The 16289-nt window shown below is 47.6% G+C and overlaps 1 protein-coding gene across 1 annotated transcript in view; it reads right to left on the reverse strand.

Moving 5' to 3' along the window:
- RPS6KB2 (ribosomal protein S6 kinase B2) overlaps positions 1–16289 on the reverse strand; it is a 63282-nt gene that overhangs the window by 30255 nt on the left and 16738 nt on the right. The window contains exon 5 of the mRNA XM_073588252.1: positions 3529–3676. Within this exon, the coding sequence (XP_073444353.1) occupies positions 3529–3676 (148 nt within the window). The remainder of the gene's footprint in view (positions 1–3528; positions 3677–16289) is intronic.

Genomic DNA, 16289 nt, shown 5'->3' on the forward strand with positions numbered 1-16289 from the left:
TCTGAGAACTATCATGCTGAAAACGTATGGAGTGAGAAACCGGTCAGGAAAGAGTCCGCGCTGCCTGTTGTAAGGCTCGGGCCTTTTCTGGAGTGAGAATAACCAACCCACGGGAAGAGTCCAAGATCAATTCCAAAAAGGAAATCTGCTGGACCGGTGTTGAGGAAGACTTTTCAAAGTTTATCTTCCGACCCAGGCGAGAAAGTGTATTTACTGTGATATCCACGGATTTCTCGCAGGCTGGAAGGGATGGACCCTTGATCAGCAGGTCGTCCAGATATGGCAGTACCATCACTCCCCGAGCGTGGAGAATGGCCATGACAGCCGCCATGACCTTGGTATAGACCCTGGGGGCGGTGGCGAGACCGAAGGGCAAGACAACGAACTAGAAGTGTTCTTCTCGAATTGCAAAATGCAGGAAATGCTGAATGATAGGGACTCTCCCTTTTGCATGGAGGCGACACCGATCGGAGGAATCGCCGTACTTTGACAAACTGATTTAACAGCTTGAGGTCCAGTATGACTGCATCGTTCCTTCCTTCTTTGGAACCACAAAGAAAGGTTTGAATAAAAAAACGCTGAACCATTCTTCTTGAGGGACCGGAAGGATGACCCCGTCCCTTTGCGGCGCATGAAAGGCCCGAAAAAAGGCTGTGACTGAATGACAGCAGACAGCCGCCTACTTTGTTGGTGTCTGCCGGATACCACAACAAGTCATTGAGTAGAGGATCCATGGGATCTGCTTCCTTAGATCCAGATGCTGTCAACGTGGGTTTCCAAGAGCGGTTAGGTCTGTGAGAGACCTGGGAACCTTTGTCTCCACGCAGGGACCGACCTGATCCGGAAGAGAAGGTTGTGAAGGACCAGCTGGAGCTGTTGCGAAAAAGGTCGAAAAACGAGTCGGCTGTTGATTCCGAAAAAACGGCCGGGCAGCCCCTTGTCGGGGAAGAAACCTACTTTTCCCCCGGAAGTGTCAGAAATGAGCTGGTCTAGTTTCTTGTCCAAACAGGCAACCAGTTTGAAACGGCCGAGAAGTCTCTGGAGGTGGAATCTGCCCGCCCGCCAGTCGCGTAGTCATAGGGCTCTCCTGATGGACACTGCATTAGCAGTTGCCTTAGCAGCGCAATTAGCGGCATCTAAAGAGGCGTCTACTGCAAAATCCCCTGCTTGGAGACACTGGTTGTCTCCGGAGGAGGATTGCTACCTTGGAAGGCAGTAATTAAGACTTCTGCCCAAGTGGCCATTGCCTTAGCCACTCAAGTCGCCGCGAAAGATGGGAATAAAGCCGCTCCTGAAGCTCCAAAAACTGAACTGGCGAGGTAGCCAATTTTACAATCGGAGGGGTTTCTGACTGAAGAACCCTCAGAAACAGATCGAAGTGTTTTAGGGGCAAGGCACAATACAGGAGGATCCACCGAGGGGGACTGTAACCAATCCTTCAATAGATCTGGAGTAAAGGGGTATTTAGCCTCGATAGGCTTTTGCCCTGTGAACTGCTTATGTGGTCGGTTTCTAGACAATGTCCTTCAACTCTGGATGGCTGGCAAATACCCTGCGTACACGTTTAGTCTTCTTAAAGGAGCGGGAATATTCTCGTCGTCCAACGTCAGAAACTTGTTGACTGACTGTCAGAGAATCAAGCGATTCATGGACATTTGGGGAATTCTGAGGGACTGGCATTTCAGACTCGAATTCAGAGACATGTTCTCTGCGAACATTAGGAGAGTGAGAGCGAGAGAGAACTCGCCGATGCTGAATCGCGAGCGTGACTAGGGGACGTGTCATGGGTCCGCTTTCTAGAGACCTGAGGATCCCTTGAACGATTATGGCCCCTGCTGGTGGACGGTTCCCAGCCGTCGCCAAAGCCCTCCTCGGGTGGTAAAGACGCGTTCTGACTTAAAGAGGGTTCCCAGAGGAGTCTATAGCCTTGGTCAGTGACTCCACAGACCGTGTCAAGGACGCGGTACACACAGGGGAACTAAACGCAGGGAGCACCTTACAGCGGCGGCGGCTGGCGTTTTAGTACAAGCCGGGTCGCAATCCGTGCGTAGCGGATTAGTCTGGGTACTGGGCAAGGCAGTCTTGCAATAGGTACCAGCGGTAAAGAATGCATTGCGCTTCTTATTAGTCCCCTTTTTTTGCTTCCTTAGACTGAGACATAGTCCCCGTGAAAGGGTTACAAGCAGAGCTTGGGCTGCAGCTGCAGGGAATGTGCAGCGAAGGGGTTAAGTTTTTCTCTGAGAGCAGATGCAGTTTACCCGCAGTCCTGACGCTGTGTCCCTGGGAGGAATATCGGTGGCCCTGTAGCGTCACCAGGTGTTGTCCATCCGTGCGCGCACCCCAGCAGCTGTCACAGAGCCCGAGGAGCAGAGAAGGGGTTAAGGACATGGCCCCCGAGATTAGCAGGGCGCCTCTCGTACAGAGCGAGAGGCGCCAAAGACGTGGGCGGCGGCACTATGTAAATTGCGGTCTAATAGGCCGAAAAGCCGGGGACTAAAGTTTTGGGCCTACCAGCGGCGAGCATCGGGTGAAGGGGGGAGCCGCGACGGGGCGCCGGTATGCCGCTGCTGAGACTCGGTCAGCGCTTCTCCCAGGGACCAAGACCCGACCCCATACCTCCAATCCGGTGCTTGCTCCGTCTGTGCTGTCTAGGAGCCTGCAGGTTTCATCCCATCTCAGATCCTGAGGTAAAAAAGCTCCCGGGCGATGTAGCAGAGCCGGAGAGGTTGTTACAGGGGTATTGCTCAATCGATCCACCCTATGGGCAGGGGGACGGAGAGCTATGGGGCCGATTCAAGGCATCCGAAAGCGCTGGTCAAATCTTCTCCGTGTGTTACGCATTGTTCCTTCCTTGCGCTCTCCCTCGTATCCGTAAGGGGTACCGGGACCGTAAAGAAACCATCGCTAGAAGAATCAGTGTGCTTGCCTGTTGTTGGTTCGGGGGAGAGCGGGCCGTAGAAAAGAACCGTCACCCCCTTCACACCGTTAATTAAAAAATAAAAATTTACAGAAAGTTCAAAAATAAAATAAAAATGGTGGGGTCTGAAGCCAGACTCAAGTGCCTCCTACAGACACTAAGCAAGAACTGGGGAATTCTCAGCCAGCGAGAGGGTGTATACTGCAGGGGAGGAGTTAACTTTTTTCTGTGTTTACTTAGTGTCCTCCTAGTGGCCAGCAGCATAACACCCACTGTCTGTGTCCTCCAATGAGGCGTAGGAGAAGTAACATTTATCACCTATACACAGAATAGATGATAAGTTTCTGATAGCAAGGAGTCCGAATCCCAAGACCCCCTATGATCAGAACCGAGTGTAGCAGTAGTAAGCATGTGAGACCACCACTCCCATAAACAGCCATATATTTAGCATCTATCCTGTGGATAGGCAATATATAGTTTATGAACAACCCCTTAAACAGACCCTTTCTTAGAATGTTGTTCTGGGTTTTCAGAAATCTCCGCTACTTCAGGGATGTCTAAAGATCAGAAATGTAGATATTTTATAACATTTAGCAATTTAATTAACTCACCACTCAGACATTCCAGGATCAGGTACAGTTTCCCATGGGTTTGAAAAGCATACACCAAGTCTACAATGAAGGGATGTCGGACAGCTTCTAGGACGCTACGCTCTGCTGTTGCGTGCTCCGTGTCTTTAGCATGACAAATTAGCAGTGCCTGAAGGAAGAAGTTACATTACAATCAGAAGTGTCCGGCAAAACTCATAATACAGGATGAATAATCGAATCCACCAAACTTTAAAGAGGTCCCATAACCAGACGTAACATGGACAGTTTTGCTCCTACTTTATTATACATGACACGCTGCAGAATACACATTGTTTGTTTTTTTTTTGGTTTTTAAACTCCAACTCATGGTTCAGTAGATATACGCCTTTTTATTTAGTGCCACTTATGATGGTCCTCACCACAGTAGCATGGCTCACAAGGCAATGATGTAGAGCAGTCGAAAGACAACTCCTGAGAATTCTGTGAACAACTCGGGTAAAGACTAGTGGCTGAGCAAATGTGCTGGGATAAGGTGTTATCCGAGCATGCTCGTGTGCTAACCGAGTGACTTCAGTGTGCTGGAAAAGTATGTTAAAGTCCATATGCCTGCATGTCTTGTGGCTTTTCGACAGCTCACATGCAGGGATTGCCTGTTGTCTAACAGCCACGAGACATGCAGGTGCAGGGACGAGAACATATTTTTCCAGCACGCCAAAGTCACTAGGTTAGCACACAAGTGTACTCGGACAACATTTTATTCAAGCATGTTCGCTCATCACTAGAGATGAGCGACTTCGCCTTTTTTAGGGTGGGGTCGGGGTTCATGAAACCCGACTTTCTCAAAAGTCGGGTCGAACGAAATCGTCCGACTATAGGGAAAAGTCGGAGGCCGACTGAAACACGAAACCCAATGCAAGTCAATGGGGAAGCAAAGTCAGCAGGGAGTGGAGGACAGTAAACACACCTACAGTGCCCATTTCAATGACAAAAACATCAATTCTTATTACTGAAGCTTGTCAACTTTAATTTACTTCACAATAATAGTTACACATTGAAAACTGGGGGTTATCTGGCTAAAGTTGTGGGGGGGGTAAGGCTGGCTCCAGGTTTTTGTGTGCCCTGGGCCAAAGAGTGTCAGTGCGCCCCTTTAACACATACCACAACTCATGATGCTCCGATACGGCACAGAAATATAGGTATAGTACAATGACAAATATTTCACTGCTTATATGACTGATCTATTTTAAATTGTACAATAGCTCAAAAAAAGGACAGTATATTACTCCATACAGTATTATGACCACCACATTGTGCGCCATACAGAATAATGAGCCCCATATATTTCTCCAAAAAGAATAATTGGCCTCATATAATGTTCCATACAGTATATGATGAGCTCCACATAATGCTACACGATATGTTGGTCCCCATGGATGATGCTCCAGAGTCTTATGGGCCCTAATAATGCTTCATATATAATGGGCCACATTTCTAATGCTCCAGTGTATCATGTGCCCCATAGATGCTGCTCCAGTGTCTGATCTGCCCCATTTGGAATGCTCCAGTGTATGATGGACCCTAATAATGCTCCATATATAATGGGCTCCATTTCTAATGCTCCAGTGTCTAATGGGCCCTGTAAATGCTGCTCCAGTGTCTGATGTCCCCCATTTGGAATGCTCCAGTATATGATGGGCCTCATGGATGATGCTCCAGTGTCTTATGGGCCCTAATAATGCTCCATATATAATGGGCCCCATTTCTAATGCTCCAGTGTATTATGTGCCTCATAGATACTGCTCCAGTGTCTGGTCTGCTCCATTTAGAATGCTCCAGTATATGATGGGCCTCATTTTTAATTAACCCAGGCATGGTATGTGAAAAGAGCTCCATGGAGTAATCTGAAGTGTGTGCTGCCGCATCCTTCACTTTTGGTGTGGGTGAAGGACACAAGGAAAGTGGTTGCTCCTGACCAGAAGCCTGCACTTACGACTCAGTGCTTGCATTTTTTTAAACTTCAGAAGAGGAGGCGATAGAGCTGGAGGCTGTTTCAACAATGTAAGCCAAAAACAGTTCCTGATGCTCCGGCTTTAAAAGCAGTCTACCTACTCCCAAAAAACGGAGCCTTACAGGCCTTCCAGAGCTACACCATGATGGAGGTTCAATACCTCCTCTCTTAACCACTATTGTGTTTTTGGTACTACCAGCAGATGCACCACCACCACCATCAGTACCAGGTGGCTGCCCACACCCACTTCCACTATACTTCCTCATGTTTTTGAAAATTGAGCCAAAATACCAGCAGATATATGGTACTGTATCAGAAACGTACAGCTCTATACAGTCTAGGGATAACAGTAAATCTCCGTATATATTTCATGAGTCATACACAGATGCTCACAGGCTCAGCTCAGTATGGATTACCCAATAAAATAAAAATGTGAAAAAGGGTACAGTATCACCAGATACAAGGTATATATAGTATAGTGTAAACATTCTGAATCTCCGTATACATTTCAGGAGGCAGACACAAACGCTCTCAGGCCCAGTATGGATTACACAAGAATATGAAAAGCTGTAAATGGGTAATGTAATGTAACACAAGCGTACAGCTGTATACAGTGTTGCCCAAATTTGAAATCTCGGTATATATTTCCGGAGTCACCCTCAGACGGTCACTCAGTCTGGGTTTGACCATAATAAAAAATGTTGTAAAAAAGGTACTGGATAACAAGATAGTAAGTATATATATTATAGGGTACAATTGAAATCTCCGTATATATAGTTCCGTAGTCAGTCTCAGACGCTTACTCAGTATGGATTTGACCGTAATACTAAATGTCGAACAAAGGTACTGTATAACAAGATACAAGCTGTATTGAGTATAGGGTAAAAATTGGTATCTCCGATTCACCGTATATATAGAAGGCGTAAACCACACACGCTCACTATGGATGATACCGTAATACAAAATTTTGAACAAAGGTACTGTATCAGCACATACCAGGTGTATCCAGTCTAGGGGTAATTGTAAAAATTTCCGTCTATACCTCCGGAGTCAGACACAGACACTCACAGGCTCAGTATGTATTACACTAGAATTTTAAGTAGAAAAAGGGAAAGGTAGTCGAAGCGTACAACAGTATACAGTGTTGTGGTACTTTTAAATCTTCGTATATATTTCAATCTCTGCAAGCCAGTCCAGACTCTCCGCTACTGGAAACAAGTACAGACGGAAAGTTTAGTGTTAGCAGAAATTTGGGAATTACTCATCGCGGGAAAACCTCCAGGTAGATGTTGCAGAGGCGATGCAGACCCTCAATTATTGTGTCTGTGGAAACAGTGAAAAAGGTTCTTTGTGAAGAAAGGATTGCTTTATCGCAGCAGCGTGGATCACATCACCGTTACTCGTCTCCATCAAATTGTGATCACAGGGAGAGATGTAGACATGGTCCTCACTGCCTATCATAATGTGTCTGGTCATTTTGGAGTGCAAAAGACAGAAGCCACAGACCTTAGTTGATTCTATTGGATTGGCATGAGAGGAGACATTAAAAAATGGTGGCAGGAATGTCACACGTCTGTGACTATCACAACTGTGAAAGGTGATCATAAAGCACCACTGCATCCGCTTGTAAAGTTGACGTCCATTACAAATGGTAGCCATTGATCATCTGAAGGTAGAGGCCAGTAGGACAGGGCATAGCTACATCTTAACCATCATCGATCAATACACCAAATTTCTAGTGGCCTTCCCTGTGAAGGATTTAACTGCCCAGGTAACACAGCGGTGGAGCAGGGAGAGGTAAGTATTGCAACTTGCAAGTGCTGTGGCCATGACCAAGCAGGGGTGGCACACTCGTGGTCGACGGTACTGGCACAGGGCCCCTCATAGTACGCTGGTGTGTCTGATGGCGAATGGGCCCCCCCACCGTCAGAGACACTGTATTGTACTATGAGGGGCCCTGTGCCAGTGCCGTCGGCCATCTGTGGTCCCATCCACCTGTTCAGACCAACGGCACTTGCCCGGGTGCGCCAGGTGTTGACCCCAGCCATTTCAGCCCACTTAGGGAGGTTTAAAAAATGGCATATGTTGATGTGTTGCTGGACATTCAGCTGCTGCAAAGGGCGGAATTGGGCAAGTCCGTGGAAGAGGAGGACAAAAGCGAGGCAGTTTTCTGGCAACCTGTGTGTCATCAGGGGAAGGTGGGACAAAATCCTTTGAAACCCATGCATGGTTCATTTTAATGAAGGTTAGATCATCAACATTTTGGGTAGACAGACGGGTCCTTTTTTCTGTCAGGATTGAACCAGCAGCAAAGAAGACTCTTTCAGATAAAACACTAGCAGCAGGGCAAGCGAGCTCCTGTAAGGCATATTGTGCCAATTCAGGCCAGGCGTCCAGTTTAGAGGCCCAATAGTCAAAGGGGAATGACCTGTGAGGGAGAACATCGATATGGGAGAAGTAGCTTGTAACCATAGTTGACAACTGCTGTCTCCTGTCACTTTCAATCGATGCAGTATTAGCAGTCGTGTGAGTGGTACTTGAGAAATCATTCCACAACATGGTCATTAAACCCCTGTCTCCAACGCCACTTCGGCTGTGTGCACCACGAACACCTCTTCCATTGTGCCCACTACGGCTCGTGGGAGAACCAGCACCGCTGCTGTGTGCTGGGAATGCCTCAAACAAACGGTTTACCAGAGTAGCTTGTTTGTTAGCCAATATTAGCTCTAGGTTCTCCTGTGGCATGATGTTGTGTAATTTGCCTTTGTAGTGTGGATCGAGGATGCTGGCCAGCCAGTAGTCGTCATCCCTCATCATTTTGGCAATGCGGGGGTCCCTTTTTAGGATCCGCAAGGCATAATCGCACATGTGGGCCAATGTTCCACGTGTCAATGATGCACTGCCAGTGGTGGGTAGAGGAGCACTTTCTGGCAAATCCACATCCCTACAGTCATGCACAAACACTGTACCTGACCTTGGAACGCCAACATTTTCTCTTGCCCCCTGAGAAGCATCCTCCTGCCCAAAATAATCATCCCCTTCCTGCTCTTCTTCCTCCAGGACAGTTCCCTGACCAGACAATGGCTGACTGTCATCAAGGATTCCCTCCTCCTCCGCTGCAGACGCCTGATCCTTAATGTGCGTCAAACTTTGCATGAGCAGACGCATAAGTGGGATGGTCATGCTTATGATGGTGCTGTCTGCGCTTACCAGCCGTGTGCATTCCTCAAAACACTCAAGGACTTTACAGAGGTCTTTCAGCTTTGACCACTGCACACCCGACAATTCCATGTCTTCCCTCAAACTGCCTGCCCGTGTATCCTCCCACAAATGCATTACAGCCTGCCTCTGCTCGCACAGCCTCTCAACCATGTGCAGGGTGGAGATCCACCCTGTTGCATCGTCTATGATTAGGCGTGCTTGGTGAGGTGGAGCAATCGCTGCAGCTTCTGCATACGAGTGGAGTGGACGTTTGAGCGACGGATGTGCGAGCACAGTCTTCGCACCTTATGTAGCAGGGATATTAACGCCGGAAAATTATTAAGGAAGCACTGCACCACCAGGTTCAAAGTGTGAGCCAGGCAAGGTATGTGTGTGAGTTTTGCACGGGCTATGGCTGCCACAAAATTACAGCCGTTATCACTGACTACCTGGCCCGCCTCAAGATGTAGACTGCCCAGCCATGACTCAGTTTGTCACTGCAAGTAGTCAGCCAGTACCTCCACGGTGTGTCTGTTGTCGCCCAAAGACATCATCTTTAACACAGCCTGCTGACGCTTGCCACTAGCTGTTCGATAGTGGGACACCTCGTGTGCAACACTGCCAGTTGCGGATGGAGTGCTCGTGCGACTGCGCTCTGTGGATGAGCTTATACTGATGGAGGAGGAGGAGGAGGGTCGAAAGCCTACAGCCAACTGTTTCCTATACTGTGGGCTAGGCAGCACTGTTCCATCGCCGCTGTCCCCTGTGGAGCCTGCATCCACCACATTAACTCAGTGAGCAATGATGGACATGTAACGGCCCTGGCCATGCCTACTTGTCCATGCATCTGTTGTGAGGTGCACCTTTCCAATCACTGACTGTTTTCGTGCATGGACAATACGGTCTTTCACATGCCGGTGGAGGGATGGCTTTTCGAGCAAAGATGTGCTGACTTGGTAGGTCATAGCGTGGGACAGCGTAGGCCATGAGCTTCGCTTTCAACCAAACGGTAGGGCATCATCTCTAATGAGATTAGTTTGGCAATGTAGTCATTCAAACACAGTGTACGCTGATGAGAGGATGAGTACTTTCTATATAGAAGTAGAAAAGCTACTGACCAAAAACAAGCAGGGATCACCAAAACAGTATAGTAAATTTTATTAGACAACCATAAACACCAACATAAAAACAATTAAAAGTCATAACACATGACAAATTGTACACTAGGCTCCTAATAAAGCCAAAAAGACATCCCCCATATACCTAAGAAAATGGCTAGGCAGTTAAACGTAATATGAAAGTGGTACAAATAACCTAAAGAGAGCAGTGTGTAATTTGATGTAAAAATTGTAGTAATTGAGTCAAAAAAAAAAAAAACGTCAACATCCCCCATCACTAACAATTATGACAGTAGTACAGAACAATCACAATTCAATGTAATATAAATACCACTAATGAAGATAAGAGGACAAGCTGAAATAAAGCCAAGGTATTTATCATGGCTTTATTTCAGCTTGTCCTCTTATCTTCATTTGTGGTATTTATATTACAATGAATTGTGATTGTTCTGTACTACTGTCATAATTGTTAGTGATAGGGGATGTTGACGTTGTTTTTTGTTTTTTTTTTTTACTCAATTACTACAATTTTTACATCAAATTACACACTGCTCTCTTTAGGTTATTTGTACCACTTTCATATTACATTTAACTGCCTAGCCATTTTATTAGGTATATGGGGGATGTCTTTTTGGCTTTATTAGGAACCTAGTGTACAATTTGTCATGTGTTATGACTTTTAATTGTTTTTATGTTGGTGTTGTTTATGGTTGTCTAATAAAATTTACTATACTGTTTTGGTGATCCCTGCTTGTTTTTGGTCAGTAGCTTTTCTACTTCTATATAGTATCTGTCTTTTGCTGACTGCAGGAGGATCCCAACATTTCATTTGGTGGTGCCCTCCTTTGTTTCACTACTGTATAGGATGAGTACTTTCTTGTCCTACTCAGTGTCTGGTAGAGTGAGCTGGACTGGAGAGCTGCATATAGGGGAAGTAGCGGTGGACCGGACGGACCAGAACCCTGCACTGACGTCTCCGTGCTTGCAGGTTTCGAACGTTCAGAAGAGGAGGCAATAGAGCTGGTGGCTGTTTCGGCAATGTATGCCAAAACCTGTTCCTGATGCTCCAGCTTTAAAAGCGGTTTTCCTACTCCAAGAAAAGGCAACCTTACAGGGCTTCTTGGGCCAGACAATGACTCAGGTTCAACACCTTCTGCCTTAGCTGCTATTGTGCTTTTGCCAGAACCAGTCGATGCACCACCAACATCAGTACCAGCTGCGCCCCCCTGCCCACGTCCACGGACTCTTCCACTATACTTCCTCATGTTTGGAAAAATGTACCAAAAATACCAGCAGAGAGATGGTACTGTATGAGGAGAGTCCAGCTGTGTAAGGTGTATTAAAAAAAAAACGGATTACTTACCGGTAATACTCTTTTGTAGAGTCCACGACAGCACCCACTGAGAGAGGGGATCCGCCCCCAAGAACAGGAAACCTACAGAAAGATAAATGGGGCGGTCCCCCTCGCTCCCTCAGTTTGTATTACCGAGAACAACGGAGGAACCGCCATACATGTTTTAGTCAATTTGTTTTGGCGATTCATCTATCTTACGCCTACATCGTTTAAGTTTGCTAAGTTTAACCATGTATAAAATCTTAATTACAATCTCCGCCACCAAGGAGACCCATGTGAAAAAAGTTTTACGGGAGGGAAGTGAGCGGGTGCTGTCGTGGACTCTACAAAAGAGTATTACCGGTAAGTAATCCGGTTTTTCCTCTTCGCCACGACAGCACCCACTGAGAGATTTCCAGAGATAATCACTTGGGAGGGCACACCGTGTTAAGGACTGATCTACCGAAAGACAAATCCTCGGTAGAGGATAAATCTAGGCTATAGTGACTATAAAAGGTAGATGGAGAAGACCAGGTTGCCGCCTTACATATTTGTTCAATTGGGACGTTTGCCCTCTCGGCCCAGGAGGATGATATGGCTCTAGTAGAGTGCGCCTTAATCCCCAGCGGAGGTTCTTCTCCTTTAGCCAAATATGCCATTGTGATCGCATCTCTGATCCACCTGGATAATGTGCCTGTTGTAACTCCAGACCCCTTTCTGTTGCCCTGGAAGGAGACAAAAAGAGACCTACTCTGCCTCCAGGGACTGGTCCTATCAAGGTAGGCTAGTACAGCTCTCCTCACATCTAAGGTGTGATATTTCACCTCGTCCTGGTTTGACGGGTTTTCGTAGAAGGAAGGTAGGCATATCTCCTGAGACCTATGGAATTTAGTTACCCGTTTGGGAAGGTAGGACGGATCTGTCTTCAAAATCAGACTGTCTCGTGTTATTGACAAGAACGGAGGGTCTATTGATAGAGCATGAAGATCACCTACTCTTCTAGCTGATACTAAAGCCACTAGTGTAGCAGTTTTCAATGAGAGGCACTTCACTGATGCTGAATCTATGGGTTCAAAACGGGGCCTGAATAAAGGCATCCAAGACCAGAGTAAGGTCCCATGCCGGAAGCCGAGGAATATGCACCGGTTCTGATCGTTGACAGGCTGAAACAAAACGGGTCACCCATCTATTTGCTGCCACGTTATAGTTAAATAGGGCTCCTAAGGCCGATATATGGACTTTAAGAGTATTTACTGAGAGGCCCAATTCTCTGCCTCTTTGAAGAAACTCTAAGATGGCCGTAATGGGTGGTTCACCGGCTAGCGCTGCTGGGTGAAAGGTCAGGAATTTCCTCCACACCTTGGCGTATATCTTTGTTGTAGATTCTTTTCTACTTTGTAGCAGGGTATTAATTAGGTTTTTCGAAAAGCCTTTCTGCTTTAATAGTTCCCTTTCAAATTCCAGGCCGCTAGGTGTAGTGCTTTGACCTGTGGATGGTAGCAGGGTCCCTGCGAGAGAAGATCCTGGTGCAGCGGCAGGATCCACGGGTCGGTTATTGACATGGCTCTCAGCCAGGAAAACCACGGCCTCTTGGGCCAAAACGGGGCTATCAAGATGACCCTCGCCCTCTCGTCTTATTTTCCTGACTACTGTTGGCAGCAGAACCATTGGAGGGAAGGCATAGGCTAGCTGGAATGTCCAGGGTGCTTGGAGGGCATCTAGAATGTCTGGGTTGTCTGACCTGTAGAGCGAAGCAAACCTTTTTACACGTCTGTTGGCTCTGGTCGCGAACAGGTCTATCTCTGGTCTGCCCCATTCTGACGCTATCGTCTCGAAGACGTGCCTGCTCGCCCTGATATAGGCCCCGTCGACTGAGATAGTCTGCTTGAGAGTTGTCCACTCCTCTTATGTGGAGTGCCGACAAGGAGTGAAGATGTACCTCGGCCACCTCTAGGATCTTTTCCACGATAGACATCAACGGTCCCGATCGCGTACCTCCTTGTCGGTTTATATAGGCCACTGCGGTGGTATTGTCTGTCTGGACCCTCACGTGGGTTCCTCTTAACTGCGGGACAAATTGAGACATTGCATAGTAAAATTGCTTTTAGCTCCTTTACATTAGAGGAGGTTTCTATTTCATGTTTACGCCACCGGCCTTGTATCATGTGCTCCTCCAGGTGGGCCCCCCAACCTAAGGGGCTAGCATCCGTGGTGAGCACCTTGGAGGGAGTTACCCACCATTGCACTCCCTTTGACAAATTGGTAGGATTCAACCACCACTCTAGGGAATTAACCACTTCCGGCGATAGGGACATCTTCCCTTCCAACCGTCCCTGCAGTCTGTTTCCTGCAGAATAGCCCATTGTAGCTTTCTGGAGTGGAATTGAGCCCATTGCACCGCCGGGATGCACGATATCAGGGATCCCAGCAAGGACATACCCTGTCTCAATGATATTACGGGTCTTCCTATAGTATCTTGTATCTTATTGATTATAGCCACCGCTTTAGCGTCTGGTAGAAAGCATTTTTGGCTTACGGAGTCTACTTGCAGGCCTAGGAACCTCTGACAGGTCACTGGTTCTAGCCTGGACTTCTCCCAGTTAATTAGCCAGCCCAGTGTTTGTAAGGATGAGATAATGAGCCATTCTTGTTTCACACTGAGAAACAGAATTCCCCACTACTAGTAGGTCGTCCAAGTAAGGGATCACTAGGGTGTCATTCAGTCTTACATACGACATCACCTCCAGGATCAATTTGGTAAATACCCGAGGAGCCATGGATAGCCCGAATGGCATTGCCGCAAACTGGAAATGCTGAATCCGACCCTTGAACCAGACCGCTACCCGCAGGAACTTCTGGTGCTCTCGGAATATGGGGAGATGGTAATAGGCATCCTTTAGATCCAAGACTGCCATATAACACCTGGGAAACAAAAGTTTTATTGCAGAATTTATTGACTCCATCTTAAACGGCCTCAGCCTCAAGAAGGTATTAAGCTTCTTTAAATTTATTATAGTCCTGAAAGAGCCATCTGGTTTTGGGATTAAAAATAGAGGAGAATAAAAGCCCATTCCTCTTTCGTCCCCTGGGACCTCTATCAGGACCTGTTTAGTTAGCAGTACTGCAATCTCCATCTCTAGTGCTTCCTGCTGTATCTGGGATTTCATGGGAGTCAATAGGAAGAGGTTCGGTGGATGCCGAACGAATTCTAGTTTTAGGCCCGATGAGACGATATCAATGTCCCATGGGTTTGATGTTACCTTCCCCCATTGGTGGCTGAATTTCAGTAGTCTGCCACCTACCGGTGTACTGGTATTAGCGGAACCTGTCTCCTCAGAAGGGACGTTTTCCGAATAGATTGCCCCTTTGTTTGGGGTCCTTATTTCCCCAGCGATCCTGGGGTTTAAAGTCTTTCTTTTTGCCAAACGGCGGTTTTCTGTAGGCCCTCCTATTAAAGGGAATATACGGGTTAGGAAAACCTTTCTTTCTCTCCCCCGCTTTCGTTAAGATCTCGTCCAGTTCCGTACCAAATAAGTACTTACCCTGGCAGGGTATAGCACACAGTCTAGTTTTTGTTTTCCACCCCTTCAACCATAAGGCCCGCCGGCCTGCATTGGTTAGTCCTGCTGCTCTAGCGGATAAACGGAGAGTCCGCTGAGGAAGGCAGCTGCTCCCTTAATGAGTGGCATAGAGGACAGGAGTTTACTCCTGGCCACTCCATTCTTAATATTGTCCTCTAGGTCATTCAGCCACACCAACACTGACCTTGCCGTGCACGTGGCTGCTATTGCGGGCTTAAAAGCTGCCGTACATGCTTCCCAGGATCGTTTAAGGAGTGTATCGGTCTTACGATCTAATGAGTCAGCCAACATTCCTGAATCCTCTACCGGCAGGGAGGATCTACGAGAGGTAGAGGCCACTGCCGCATCCACCTTGGGGGCTCTCAACCAAGCCGTCAATTCCTCGTCGTCAAAAGGATATTTACGCTTTGACGTTAAGGGGAGGAAGGTTCTCTGCCCCTGTTTCTCCCACTCCCTTTTTACTAGCTCCTTTATAGCTGGGACCACTGGGAATGCTCGGACCTTTTTACGGGAAATGCCTGCAAACATTATGTCTTGCGGAGTCTTGGGGTCCCTACCCTCTGGTAGCCCCATGGTATTCCGGAACGACTTAACCAAGTTGCTGACGCTGTCTGTAGGGAAACACGTCTGCTCCTCATACTCTGAGGAAGGGTATTCCTGGGATCTATCAGAGTCTAGATCCCCGGTTTCTGCCGATGAGTTTGACGCCGGCGAAGCTCCCCCTCTTGGTGAACCTATTTCTCTCACGGAGGAGTGACCTCCCAGACTCCTGGAGCTGCCTAAGGCCCGTAGCTCTTCTCTAATTATCGCTCGGATATCCTCCTTCTTCCGCGAGGATTCCTCCTGTAAGGCCTCCTCAACACACGACTGGCATAATCTTTTAGGGTGGCCGTCTGGGAGGGGCTGAGAACATAAGGCACACTCTTTATTTTTCGCCTTCTCTGTTCTTTTGGCCAAAAAAAAAAGGGGGGGGAGCGGACCAGAAACAAGCGAACATCAGTCATTTATTCTGACTAAAAACACTCACCCGTGAGTTTCGTCAGTAACTACCGGCTGCGGGGTCCGCGACTCAGGCTTAGGCAAGGCGTGGGACGGTTTTTTCTCTTTACGTTTTTTCTCCAAGGGCTCGTCTTGTCTGGAAGGTCCACTAGATTCCTTCCTGGAGCTGCCACTTCTTCTGGTGCTACTACTTCTCCTTGTAGTACCGCTTTGTCTGCTGCCATGTGGGGATTCCACTGGCTGATTTAACGGGAGCGAAGCTGGGTCATCTATGGATGACATGACTGCGCATTGGCACTATGCTCGTGGCTTCTTTTTATAGGTTTTTTTTTTTCCTGATGCTCCACCATTTTTTTTTTTTTCCTCTCATCTGCGCATGCGCGGGCGTTTCCCCGCGATCGCCGCCTCCTGTGTTGACCCCGGAAGTTGTCCTACCACTTCCGGGTCGCCTTTGCCTGGGAGCGCCACAGGAAGCGGTTATGCAGCGGTTATGCAGCGGCCGCCGGACAGTGACCCCTATGCACCCGGCCGCCCCCCTTGCG

Source organism: Dendrobates tinctorius, unplaced genomic scaffold, assembly GCF_039654945.1.
Source record: "Dendrobates tinctorius isolate UK_male_01 unplaced genomic scaffold, ASM3965494v1 ptg000103l, whole genome shotgun sequence".
Classification (NCBI taxonomy): domain Eukaryota; kingdom Metazoa; phylum Chordata; class Amphibia; order Anura; family Dendrobatidae; genus Dendrobates; species Dendrobates tinctorius.